At 36.9% G+C, this 13,464-nt stretch overlaps 1 protein-coding gene across 1 annotated transcript in view; it reads right to left on the bottom strand.

The window, feature by feature from the left end:
- Positions 1-12,757: 12,757 nt before the first annotated feature.
- Positions 12,758-13,464, bottom strand: part of LOC144974159 (gamma-butyrobetaine dioxygenase-like) — a 27,369-nt gene continuing 26,662 nt past the window's right edge. The window contains exon 14 of the mRNA XM_078917074.1: positions 12,758-13,243. Within this exon, the coding sequence (XP_078773200.1) occupies positions 13,136-13,243 (108 nt within the window). The 3' untranslated portion in view covers positions 12,758-13,135. The remainder of the gene's footprint in view (positions 13,244-13,464) is intronic.

Genomic DNA, 13,464 nt, shown 5'->3' with positions numbered 1-13,464 from the left:
CATTTGTGTATCTCTCTTGGCCATGGTGCTTTGTCTGGTTGGAACTTAAAGACTTGGATAGAATGTTCCCTTTCTGATTTAGTCCTCTCTATCTTATGTTGTCTGCAAAAGTTGTATCATAATCGTAGAAAAAATTTACTATCCCATCATCCTCATTTTCACTGACTTATATGAATTTTGAAAACTAAGTAACAAAAATTATAGTGAAACTGGTTTGAATGAATAGAATTTGAGTGGTCATTTTTTCTCTCCTTCTCTTTGTCATTGTCAACTTTTCATAATTCAAAAGCTATAATTTAGAAAAGAGTTGCTTTGCTGTTTATACAGCTGTTTGTTTGTTTTTTTTTGGGTGGGGGGGGGGGGGGGGGGGGGGGTGGGTCTTTTTAAAGGTGATTAACATCTTACAGTCCATTCAGACAACAGTAAAGCTGTTTGAGCCTATATTAGAGGCTGGACTTTTCAACTGTGTCACATTATTCTCATAGATGGCTAAATAAATCTCTTTGATCCTTTATTCTGATTTAAAAGTTTAGCAACGCTTACATTATGTATGGTGGTCGTATGCTGAAAAGTGGTTAGATATATTTTGGTAAGTTAACACCACTTGCAAGTTTTATGAAGCTCAACTGCTGGCATCCATCTATCTATAGTACACGGACACCTAACTCTCCATTCATGTTGATATTGCTCTGTTCTGCAACAGACTTGTTTTCAAGTCCTTTATGACTGAGATGTTCTTGGTCATGATTATTTATTTGTTGATGTTGATGTTTGAAACTTAACATGCCTTCTTCTAATTTAAAAGAGAAAGAATCAGTATTATTATTATCATTATTATGATTGTTATTATTAGAATTAGCATTAGTTCTATTGTTATTATTATTATTATTTTTATTATTATTATTATTATTATTATTAATATTATTATTATTATTATTATTATTATTATTATTATTATTTATTATTATTATTATTATTATTATTATTGTTATTGTTATTATTATTATATTAAATTTTTCTGTGAATATTACAGTGATATAAGGATTATGGTGCCCAATGCTGGTGTTATTATTATTGACGATTATTTATTTCTACACTGCTTAATGAACACTAAGCTGTAAATAAGAATCATTAGTAGAGTTTTATCAATATGTAATTGACGGTTGTGTACATGAAAATCTAATTTTTTTGTGAATACTTTGCTAAGGTTTTAATAATGGGAAAACATACTGTGCCAAATTTAAGATTATAAATTATACGGCAGGGAGGTACATGCTGTGTCTTCTATCCCACCATACCCGTTTTCCAATTGTTTTCTGTCGTTGTCTTGGAGTGAGATTACTTGGTTTTGTCCTGACCCTGGCTGGAATTCCTTGGCTGGGAGGGAAACAGTCAAATGCATAGTTATTGTTTTGGGAGATGATATTTTTTTCCTTGTAAATCATCTCTCTGTTATGTATTATTATGTTTGTTATTTTTAATGTATAATGTAAGCATTTGAGTGTATTCCTCTTTGTTGGATTTTGTGCTTGTGTCCGGATGAGACTTATAGGTGATCTCAAAGAACATTGATGGTTTGCTCTTGGAATCTGCATCTGATCCCTATTTGTTCCCAGTTCCCCTTTGTCTTCCTATCTCTTGGGTGCTTTAATTGTAATTCTAGAACTTTTTACTATCCCATTTTCTTCCTTTTTACTGGTGCTGATATAACCTAAATGTGTTGCAAGCGCCGTAAAACCCTTAACAACATTAACATTAACATTAACATAAATTATACTGTTATTACTTATGGAAACTTATTTCCTCTTCATTTTGTTTACCCTGTAACACTGCTGCTTGCCGTTTTTGTTGTCTTATATGAATAAGAAAGTTCGCTGTTGTGGAATATCAAGATGTTCAGTATGTATTTATTTCATTGTGTCTGCCTATAGAATTGGTACACGAGTACTTAGAGTTAAAGATCTACATTTGTCCTTTCATTTTCAATGCATAGCTTTATTATCTTACTTTTTCTTGCTGCATGCTCATATTCCCCATTGATGTCGCAAGCAACATTTTATCTTTCATTCATACTGTTTTACTAGTACGAGGGCTCTTTCAGAAATAACCGAAAAATGCCCATTGCTCAGCAACCAGTGGAGATTTTTTAATTCTGTAAACGACATGATATTCCTTATTTCCTTACGGATATTCCCAGAAATTATGAAGTGCATCATTTTGCACAATGAATTTCTAGACGATTTTAAAGATGGCGGCCCACCTTGAAACTTGGTCAAAGGAGGAAATCAGAGCTGTCATACGTTTTTTGAAAGCCAAAAGTCTGAATCCTACCGAAATTCATAAAGAACTTCAGAGTGTATATGGTGAGCATGTTATAAGCCGTACACAAGTCTATCACTGGTGTAATTTGTTTGAAGCCGGCCATTCTGACTTGACAGACAGGAAAGGGAGAGGGCGTTCGATAACTGCGACGTCAGAAGACAATGTGAAGCGAGTTGATGAGCTTATTCGTCAAGACAGGAGGTTGAAACTTCATGAAATCGCAAGCAGTCTTGAAATTTCGGAAACTTCTGCCCATAGAATTGTATTTGATGAACTTGGCTACAGAAAAGTCAGCGCAAGATGGGTTCCTATCCTAAGCAATTGACAGACAATCATAAAGAACAAAGATTGGACATCTGCAGGGAACTTTTGAGAAGAAGCAAGAGCTCACGCAGGGTTCACGGGCATACTGCCAACACCGGCGGAGACTTTCTAGGGTACGATGTGACTTTTCTTGACAGCATAGTCACCAGTGATGAGACTTGGTTGCACCATTGCACCCCAGAAACAAAGCAAGATTCGATGACATGGAAACATCCATCCTCACCTGTCGCGAAGAAATTCAAAGTCATGCGGTCAGCAAAGAAAATAATGGGAACTGTTTTCTGGGACAGTCGTGGTGTTATTCTGTTTGAAACCTTACAACCTGGAGAAACAATCAATGCTGCAAGGTACTGCCAAACTCTTGACAAGCTTAGGGAGGCCATTCGCAGAAAGCGCCCAGGGCAGTTGACCAACGGGGTCATTTTGCAACACGACAACGCTACACCCCACACAGCACGAGTGGCGCAAGGTTGGCTAGAGAAATATGGATGGGAGATTTTGCCACACCCACCACGCAGTCCAGACCTCGCACCATCTGATTATCACCTCTTTGGGCCACTGAAACGTGAGCTGGCAGGAAAGCGCTTTGATGTCGATGAAGCGCTTGTTGACCATGTGCGGAAATGGCTACGAAACTTTGACGGAAATTTCTTCCGAGAGGGTATCTATTCCATGGTGCAGCGTTGGCAGAGTGTGTCGACAGACTTGGCTGTTACGTAGAGAAATGAAGGACGAGTCAAGGTATGAACACGTGCAAGAATTTTGTTGATAGCATAAAAAACGCGGATTTTACAGGCATTTTTCGGTTAATTATGAAAGAGCCCTCGTAGCTTGGTAGCCTTTGGTATGAATTTGGTTGGAGATCTTTTTTCTTGTAAATCCCATACCTCAATTGCTTTATCAAACACTTTGCTGTTACATATAACTGCAGAATTTTATACGCTGAGACATTATACATTCTATGATTGTCTGTACTGAGATAATATAGTTTTACCTCCTGAATTTTCAGTTTCAAAAAATAATGGCAAGATTAATTCACCCCAATGACCAAAACTAAAACCCTAGTTCATTTGTGTGTCCGGGGACCCTTTATCCCGCAGAGAGCAATTCCCAACATCTGTTTCAGAAATGGGACTCACTTAATTTTTTTTTAAACTTGAAATATACGATCCTCTGATTTTTTCACCTACTTCCTTTCCATTGTGGTGAATTGACCTAAAATTAAAAGTTTCACAATTTTCTTTTAATAATGAATTTGCAACATACAAGTACAAGAATGGTATCATCTTTTACAAGGTCCTTATGACGACATACATTTACAGTTCTATCCAATACACAATTTGTTCTGGGTTGGGTTCCTGACCTCCCATAGTGTGCAGGGAGGTACTTACTGTGTCTTCTATCCCCCTATATCTGTTTTCTAACTTGCTTTCTGTCTTTGATTTGGAATGAGAATACTTGGTTTTGTTCTGACCCTGGCCGGATACCCTGGCTGAGAGGGAAACAGTCAAATGTATAGTTCGTTTTGGGAGATGATATTTTTTTCCTTGTAAATCATCTCTCTGTTATGCACTGTATTATGTTTTGTTTACGTATATATGCTTTGTAAACATTTGAGTGTATTCCTCTTAGTGGTGACTAGTGCTTGTGTCTGGATGAGACTTTTAGTGATCTCAAACTAAGTACTTTGATAGTGTGCTCTTGGAATCTACACGTGTTTCTTATTTGAACTAATTCCCCTTTGTCTTACCTTTTCTTGGGTGCTTTAATTGTAATTCTAGAACTTTTTACTATCCCATTTTCTTCCTTTTTACTGGCGCTGATATGACCTTAATGTGTTGCAAGTGCCGTAAAACCCTTAAAAACAAAAACAGAACATATCCCATTTTCTTCCTTTTTACTGGCGTTGATATGACCTTAATTTGTTGGGCGCGCCGTAAAACCCTTAAAAACAAAAAAAAAATAAACAACCTGAAACATAAGAATTTTAGGTCTCAGCTACCAATTTACAAAATCAGCTCATTTATCGTGAATTTTCATGTTAGAGATTAATAAGTAGAGAAATGCACAGCGTGTCGTCCTTTGTCATTTCTGTCTATGATTTACTAAAAATAATGTCAGAGGCACCTAAGAAAAGAAAGTAATGTACTGCTCAACAAGTTTCTTACACCAATGTGTGGCCTTAGTGAAATTTTGGTGAGAGTGAGGGTGACTATAATATTGTGTGTTCAAAATTTTCAATGTTTGACTATTAATTTTGGCAGCAGCTTCTTATGGTTCACACTATTATGTTATGACGATCGACCCAATCAGCAAAGTCCGGTCAGCATTCGTGCACCGTCGCGAACCCGCCTGGTAGCATCGTCACAACACACCTTTCGACTAGATGCTCTGCCGTTTCGGGTTCTTGCCCACAGCATGGACATATTGGACAGGAAGTTAGACCCCACTGATGTAACGCACCGGCCGTTAGGCAGCTCCTCGACCGAAGCCGATTCGCAGCTACCCAGTGTCTCCTCTTACTGGTATCAAAGCCTGGCAACTTCTCACCAAGCTTAGAGGAGTGTAGGTCCCCGCCCCCACGAGGGATTGAATTCGTCCAAACCGACTTCCATCTCGTATGTGCAGCTCTGTCCGTAGTCAGGGATTCTGCGTACAAGGGTTGCCGGGACTTATTTGGCTCGAAACGGGGGCACCGTTCATTATGCGCATGAGAGGGGTATCCCCATTCCCTCTCTCTTTGATCTCACTCAGCCAGTTTCCCATAATGGTCTCCCTCCGGACATCGGGGGGCTGGATCGCTGCCATTATCGGGCCCCATTCTCTAGGGGTTGTTGCTAGCGTTCCCGACACTATGTGCATCGACTTGCGAAGTTTTACATCCACCTTCTCAACGTTTCTGCTTCTAGCCCACACTGGAGCGCAATACTCCGCGGTGGAATATGATAGTGCCAGGGCGGATGTTCTCAGGAGCGCTTGGCTAGCGCCCCAAGTCGATCCTGCCAGCTTCCTCAGAAGACTGTTGCGTTTCTCTATCTTCCGGGCAACCCCTTCGAGATGAACCCGATAGGTAAGGCTGCGATCCAACGTCACCCCTAAATATTTTGGACGTGGCTCATATGGGAGTGGCTGGTCTGGGTTTGTCAAGTCTGTGTATTAGAGTTGTGATGAATAAGTGAATGAATTCCGAATCAACTGATTACAAGCAGCGAATAGTAATAGTAAGAATCTGCAACTTGCATCTCGGATCAAAATATTCATGAATACTTTTGATCTGGCCAGAATTATTTCAGTAAATAGACCAAGATTTAATATTTTGATATTTGAAAACAATAATCCAAAAGATTCAATTATAATCATAATTATTAAGTAACAATACCCATACCTGCCAACCCTTCCGCTTTTGGCGGAATCATTCCTATTTTTACTCTTCCTTTTTGTACTATTCCGTCATTTGACTCTAAAATTCCGATTTCCAAAAATGATGATAATGGTAAGAATATAATAGAGCAAAGAGAGGGGGGGGGGGGGGGGGGAGTGAAAGAGGTGAAATTCCTTATTTTTGTCTCAAATTCCTATTTTCAGGCGGTCTGATTCCACTTTTGGATTGTGAAGGGTTGGCAGGTCTGAATACCATACAAGAATCTTGGCTACAATAATCATTTCATAGAAATCAAATATCACCATTAAACGTTAAGAAAACATTATATACAACATTTTGATCTCCTTGATAGAATATCAAACGCCAATCTGACAAATCGAGGTGGAAAAGATTGACCTTTCTTATAATATTGTGACCTCCCGCTCTGGTTACCGGATAGCAACCTGATCCGGTGTGTGTATACTATTTGGTGTATGAACATTTTTAATCCGGTGTTGTGCCTGCATATTATTACAGACCCGGTATTTGTTGTCGTCACATGATGTCAAATTTATGGTAAAAGTTACGTTTGATTGCAAAATTATTCCATCTCGCAGTCTTGTTCAAGAAAATAAGTTGTCCGCTGATTCATGTAGTACCAATTTTCAAAATTCTTGCTCTGAAAAAAATCAGAGGAAAATTTGATTTAAAGATTTTTTGCCTCATTTTCTCTTTTGTTCAGAAGTATTCATGAATACGAGTAGGTAGTCGGCATCTTACTAAAATATTCATCCATGTAACTGACAACTAGAATCTGGTAGGAAATTGGGGCTCTACTGTGTATGTATTGCATTGCAAAACTTTGCATTTGGACCTTGCAATTTCTTTGCTTTCTAGATGATCCTGTTTCATTATTATTATTATTATTATTATTATTATTATTATTATTATTATTATTATTATTATTATTATTATTATTATTATTATTATTATTATTATTATTATTATTATTATTATTATTATTTTTATTATTATTGTTGTTGTTGTTGTTGTTGTTGTTATTATTATTATTCTGGGTGGGGTTCCGACCTCCCATAGTGGGCAGGGAGGTACTTACTGTGTCTTCTATCCCCCTGTACCTGCTTTTCAATTGTTTCATGTCATTGTCTTGGAATGAGATTACTTGGTTTTGTCCTGATCCTTGCCGGAGTTCTTTAGCTGTGAGGGATATAGTCGAATGTATAGTTATAGTTTTGGGAGATGATATTTTTTTTCCTTGTAAATGATCTCTCTGTTATGTATTGTATTATGTTTAGTTTACATATTATATTATATGATTGGTAAACATTTGAGTATATTCCTCTTAGTTGGGACCTGTGCTTGTGTCTGGATGAGACTTTTAGGTGATCTCAAACTTAAGTACTTTGACTGTGCTCTTGGAATCTACACCTGTTCCCTATTTGAACCAATTCCCCTTTGTCTTACCTTTTCTTTTGTGCTTTAATTGTAATTCTAGAACTGTTTACTATCCCATTGTCTTCCTTTTTACTGGGCCTGATATGACCTTAATGTGTTGCAAGCGCTTTAAAACCCTTAAAAACAAAAACAAAACATATTATTATTATTATTATTATTATTATTATTATTATTATTATTATTATTATTATTATTATTATTATTATTATTATTATTATTATCATTATTATTTTTGTCTGTGTGTTTGTGTTTATTGTTCCGAGTAGACTGACGGATTTATCAAAGAAGATTAAAATTAATTTTTGTTGGATCGTTTTTACAGTAGAGCCACAGCCTGCCTAGACTATCAAGAAGAGAAAGAAGAAGAGAGATGGATAGAGAAAGATATGAGTGTTTGTGTGTGTTGTGATATCTCAGCTGTCAGGGTGGAATAAAATGTAGAGGGAATCCGATGTAAGTTTCCCCAATAGATGTTTGTACTTTAATTTTATATTTTGTCCACTCTGGACTCAATCGGTTGTGTTTCAAGGAACGTAATGTATATTCCACAAAATAAGTTTTGCTTTGGCCCTTGTATTCTATCTGACTATCTGTCGCTAACTTCAAGGGCCCCTTTTTAAAAGCCATTATTCAGTGCCTTTTCGCCTTGGTGCCAAGACCATGAGGGGACAGCGTGGCTCAGCGGTACGGTCTTTGCTTCGTACCCAATTCACCGAAGAAGGCTGGATGATGTTTCTGACCTCCCACAGTGGGTAGGGATTACTTACTGCGTCTTCTATCCTCCAATATCTGTTTTCAACTTGCTTTCTGCCTTTATCTTGGAATGAGATTACTTGGATTTGTCCTGGCCCTTGTTTGATACCTTGAATGGAAGGGAAATAGTCGAATGTATAGTTAGCTTTTGGAGATGATATTTATTTCCTCGTAAATTATCTGTCTGTTATATACTGTATTATTATTTTTTCTTTTACATATATAATGATTTGTAAACATTTGAGTGTATGCCTCTTTTTGTGGTTCTGTGCTTGGTTCTGGATGAGACTTTTAGGTGATCTCAAACGAAGAACACAGATAGTTTGCTCTTGGAATCTGTTCTATATTTGAACCATTGTCTTACATTTTCTCGTGTGTTTTAATTTTGGGAATCTTTAAATTTTTTTTGACTATCCTATTTTCTTCCTTTTTTACTGGCAAGACAATTGATGCTTACTCACTTAGGTAGAATTGAATCCCATCTTCTTCCAAGGCAAAACAATTTATCAAAGGTTAATATTGACGAAAACAAGTTTATCTTATGATTCTATCTTATTGTCTTGAATCTTTTCCGGCCTTCTTCGGTGGATCCATTTAATTATATGCATTTTATGGAGTGACAACAGAATTACAACTGGGTGGGGTTCCTGACCTCCTATAGTGGGAAGGGAGGTACTTACTGTGTCTTATATCCCCCTATATCTGTTTTCCAAACTTGCTTTCTGTCTTCGTCTTGGATTGAGATTACTTGGTTTTGTCCTGGTCCTGGCCAGACGCCCTGACTGAGAGGGAATCGGTCAAATGTATAGTTTTGGGAGATGATATTTTTTCCCTTGTAAATCATCTCTCTGTTATGCACTGTATTATGTTTTGTTTACACATTATATTATATGATTTGTAAACATTTGAGTGTGTTCCTCTTAGTGGGGTCCTGTGCTTGTGTCTGGAGGAGACTTTTAGGTGACCTCAAACTAAGTACATTGATAGTGTGCTCTTGGAATCTACATCTGTTCTCTATTTGAATCCGTTCTCCTTTGTCTTACCTTTTCTTGGGTGTTTTAATTGTAAGTCTAGAACTTTTTGCTTTCCCATTTTCTTCCTTTTTACTGGCGCTGATATAACCTAAATGTGTTGCAAGTGCCGTAATACCCTTAAAAACAAACAAAAAACAAACAATGACAATAAAATTTCACCTTCCAATGTAAGTCATTTAATTTTTAAATTACTCTAGATAAAAAATGTATTGACTTTTCCACTATCTTTCCTTTTTATGTTGCTGCGACCCCAAAATGTCGGGTTGCAATGCCCAAAAGAGCAAACCAAGAAAACTGTAAAAAAAAAGATTTTTCTGTTAGTCATCTGTAGTTGCCATTGCTAATTTATCTCCTGTGTATTTTCCTTCTGTAAAATACATTGTCACTGATGACTAAATGAACTAAATGTTAATATTTGTCAACGGGAACATAATTGTTGTCCAACTCAAATTATTATTATTTTATATTTTGTCAATAATTGCTTTTACTCAATAAACTTTTTTTTTTACATACACTTCTTTTATTCAGTTGCACAGTTATTTTATTTTTGTGTAAACTTGTTTGTCTTATTGAGAATTGTAGGTGAACTCGCATTATTCGAGGGAGTAATTATTACTCGTGAATGGGTGATAGTAATACTGTATCTGTTCAGTATTTCATGCAATAATGACAATGTGGAGCCTTGCTTATCAGACGGCGAGATATCTAATGAGATGATACTCGATGTGCGATATAAATTCGGCCAGAAGCTACATAGTTAGCACATGCCACAGCCTTCTAAAGACATACCATTTCTCTCCAATAAAGAAAGCGTTATAGAGATATGTAGGGTGTCGAGGTCACAAGTATCCAACCCAGAGGAAATCTGCATTAAAAGACAAAACAAACCCCCCCCCCCCCAGCTGGGTGGGGTTCCCTGCCTCCACAGTGGGCAGGGAGGTACTTGCCGTGTCTTCTATCCCCTTATATCTGTTTTCCAACATGCTTTCTGTCTTTGTCTTGGAATGAGATTACTTGGTTTTGTCCTGGCCCTGGCCGGAGTCCTAGCTGGGAGGGAAACAGTCAAATGCATAGTTATTGTTTTGGGAGATGATATTTTTTTTCCTTGTAAATCATCTCTCTGTTATGTATTATTATATTGGTTATTTTGAATTTTTAATGTAAGCATTTGAGTGTATTCCTCTTTGTTGGATTTTGTGCTTGTGTCCGGATGAGACTTATAGGTGACCTCAAACTAAGTACATTGGTGGTATGCTCTTGGAATCTACATCTGATCCCGATTTGTTCCCAGTTCCCCTATGTCTTACTTTCTCTTGGGTGCTTTAATTGTAATTCTAGAACTTTTTACTATCCCATTTTCTTCCTTTTTACTGCCGCTGATATAACCTAAATGTGTTGCAAGCGCGTAAAACCCTTAAAAACAAAAAAAAAAAAAAAAAAACAAAACAAAAAAAAAAAAACAAAAAAAACCCAAAAACCTTGAGGTTTATAAAACGCATTATCCACTAAACGTTCTCAACGCGCTTTGCAAAGAGTCCCTGTCCAACACTTTACGTGTAGGATGAGGCATGACGCCTGTTAGGCTATATTACAATTTTTTTCGACATAGACAACGCTGTTGACGGCCAGGTACTCATTTTACAAACTCAATACGATGAGAGAATGTGAGTTAAGAGCCTTTTCCAAGGACTCAACTATGCAGGGCTAAAACCCAGGACCTTCTTATACGAAGGTGAGTTTCATACCACAAGACCACATAGCCGCATGGCTTTTACAACGGCACAGAAAGTTCCAAAGCTAGTGGCACCTCGTGGAGGTCAATTACAGTTTGGCCAAATCACTCCATGATATTGAGGAGATCTGGTGACAATGTGTTGAATCACCTTCTCTGGGTGGGGATCCTGGCCTCCCATAGTGGGCAGGGAGGTACATACTGTGTCTTCTATCCCCTTATATCTATTTTCCAACATGCTTTCTGTCTTTGTCTTGGAATGAGATTACTTGGCCCTGTTCGGAGTCCTGGCTGGGAGGGAAACAGTCGAATGCATAGTTGTTTTGGGAGATGATATTTTTTTCCTTGTAAATCATCTTTCTGTTATGTATCATATTTATTTTGAATGTATAATGTAGGCATTTGAGTGTATTCCTCTTTGTTGGATTTTGTGCTTGTGTCCGGATGAGACTTATAGGTGATCTCAAACTAAGTACATTGGTGGTATGCTGTTGGAATCTACATCTGATCCCTATTTGTTCCCAGTTCCCCAATGTCTTACCTTTTTCTTGGGTGCTTTATTGTAATTCTAGAACTTTTTACTATCTCATTTTCTTCCTTTTTACTGGCGCTGATATAGCCTAAATGTGTTGCAAGCGCCATAAAACCCTTAAAAACAAAAAACAACGAACACCTTCGCGGCAGGAAAGAGGTGGGCATCTTTTTGGGTTTTTTTTTTCATCGAAAATATCAAAACCACTTGCTCTACGGGGATCCAGAGGGGGTCACTGACTCTGGTTAATCAGCTTATAGTGGATGACAGCAAATGATTTCATGGTGGGCTGGAGGTCACTTGCTGTGTTTTCTATCCCCTATATGTTTTCTGAGTTGCTTTCTGTCTTTGTCTTGGAATGATATTACTTGGTTTTGTCTTTTCCATGGATTTGGTCTTTGGCGGGGAGGGAAAAATTCAACTGGATAGTTATTCTGTCGGGAGATGATATATTTTTCTCGTTGTAAATCGTCTTGTTTTTGTTGTGTTGTTTTGACAGTATAATGTAAGCATTTGAGTGTTGGATCATGTGTTTGGGTATGGATGAGACTTTTAGGTGATCTCAAACTAAGAACACTGTCAGTGTCCTCTTGGGATCTACATCTGTTTCCTATTTGTACCATTCCCCTTTGTTTTAATTTTCTCGTGTGCCTTTAATTGTAAATCTTAATTTGTTTTTACTATCTCATTTTCTTCCATTTTATTAGCGCTGAAATGATCTGACTGTGTCGCAAGCGCCGTAAAACCCTTAAAAACAAATACAAACAAACATTAGTGGATGACAGTGACAGCAAACGATTTCACGAATGTCCTTCAACACTTAATTTAAAGATTATGCATATAACATTGATGGTTTAATTGGTAGAAATAAATCTATGGGCATGCAATGGTAGAACTTGAAATTATTGTCTTATCTTAAGCAAAAACTAGAATTTTGATATTTAAATTTAATTATAACACACTTTATATGCTGCAATGGTAACAATATTTTAATATGTTATGAGCTTCAGTAGCTTAAAATAATAAAAATGAATATGATGACGACCAGGATGACGATGGTGATGATGACGACGACGACGATGATGATGATGGTGATTATTATTATTATTATTATTATTATTATTATTATTATTATTATTATTATTATTATTATTATTATTATTATTATTATTATTATTATCAGTAGTAGTAGTAGTAGTAGTAGTAGTAGTAGTAGTAGTAGTAGTAGTAGTAGTAGTAGTGAGTAGTCGTAGTAGTAGTAGTAGTAGTAGTAGTAGTAGAAGTAGTAGTAGTAGTAGTAGTAGTAGTAGTAGTAGTAGTAGTAGTAGTAGTAGTTGTAGTAGTAGTAGTAGTAGTATTTGATATATCGCCGGTATCCACAAAAATAATGATGACGATGGTGATAATCACGACGGCGATTATGTTGATAATAATGTTGATGATGTTGGTGATGACGATGACGTCGATGATCATTATGGGTAATGAAGACGATAAAATCAACGATGATCTACGAAGGTGATGATTATAATGAAAAATGATAATAGTTTATATTTGAATCGTTTTACACATGTATTTTTTAAAACAATTCATTGAATCGTTAATCATTGCCAGTTCATGGTTCCACAATGGGGCACCAGGTGGCCATCCTCAAACTTGCTCCGAAGACACTGCACTTTTGACTGGAATATGGAAGAATCCACATACGTACCCTGTAAGCGTAAACAAATCACGTTTGATTTAGTGTAAATCGACCCTTAGAGCAATTAAGAGTTGTTTTCATAAAACAGAAAACCAGTTAACTGCAGTACTCTGGAAAGACACGTATTTAAAATTAGGCCATGAAATCCCGTCCTTAAATATGATCGATTTAAATGACTCTCATAATGTTGGCAATAACTTTCAAACCCGGGACCCCGCGATCAGCTAATTT

Source organism: Berghia stephanieae, chromosome 5 (genome assembly GCF_034508935.2).
Source record: "Berghia stephanieae isolate SIO BIC M18660-M18661 chromosome 5, UCSD_Bste_1.3, whole genome shotgun sequence".
NCBI classification, from domain to species: domain Eukaryota; kingdom Metazoa; phylum Mollusca; class Gastropoda; order Nudibranchia; family Aeolidiidae; genus Berghia; species Berghia stephanieae.
The sequence above is the reverse complement of the archived record's forward strand: the minus strand, read 5'-3'. Positions and strand labels throughout refer to the sequence as shown.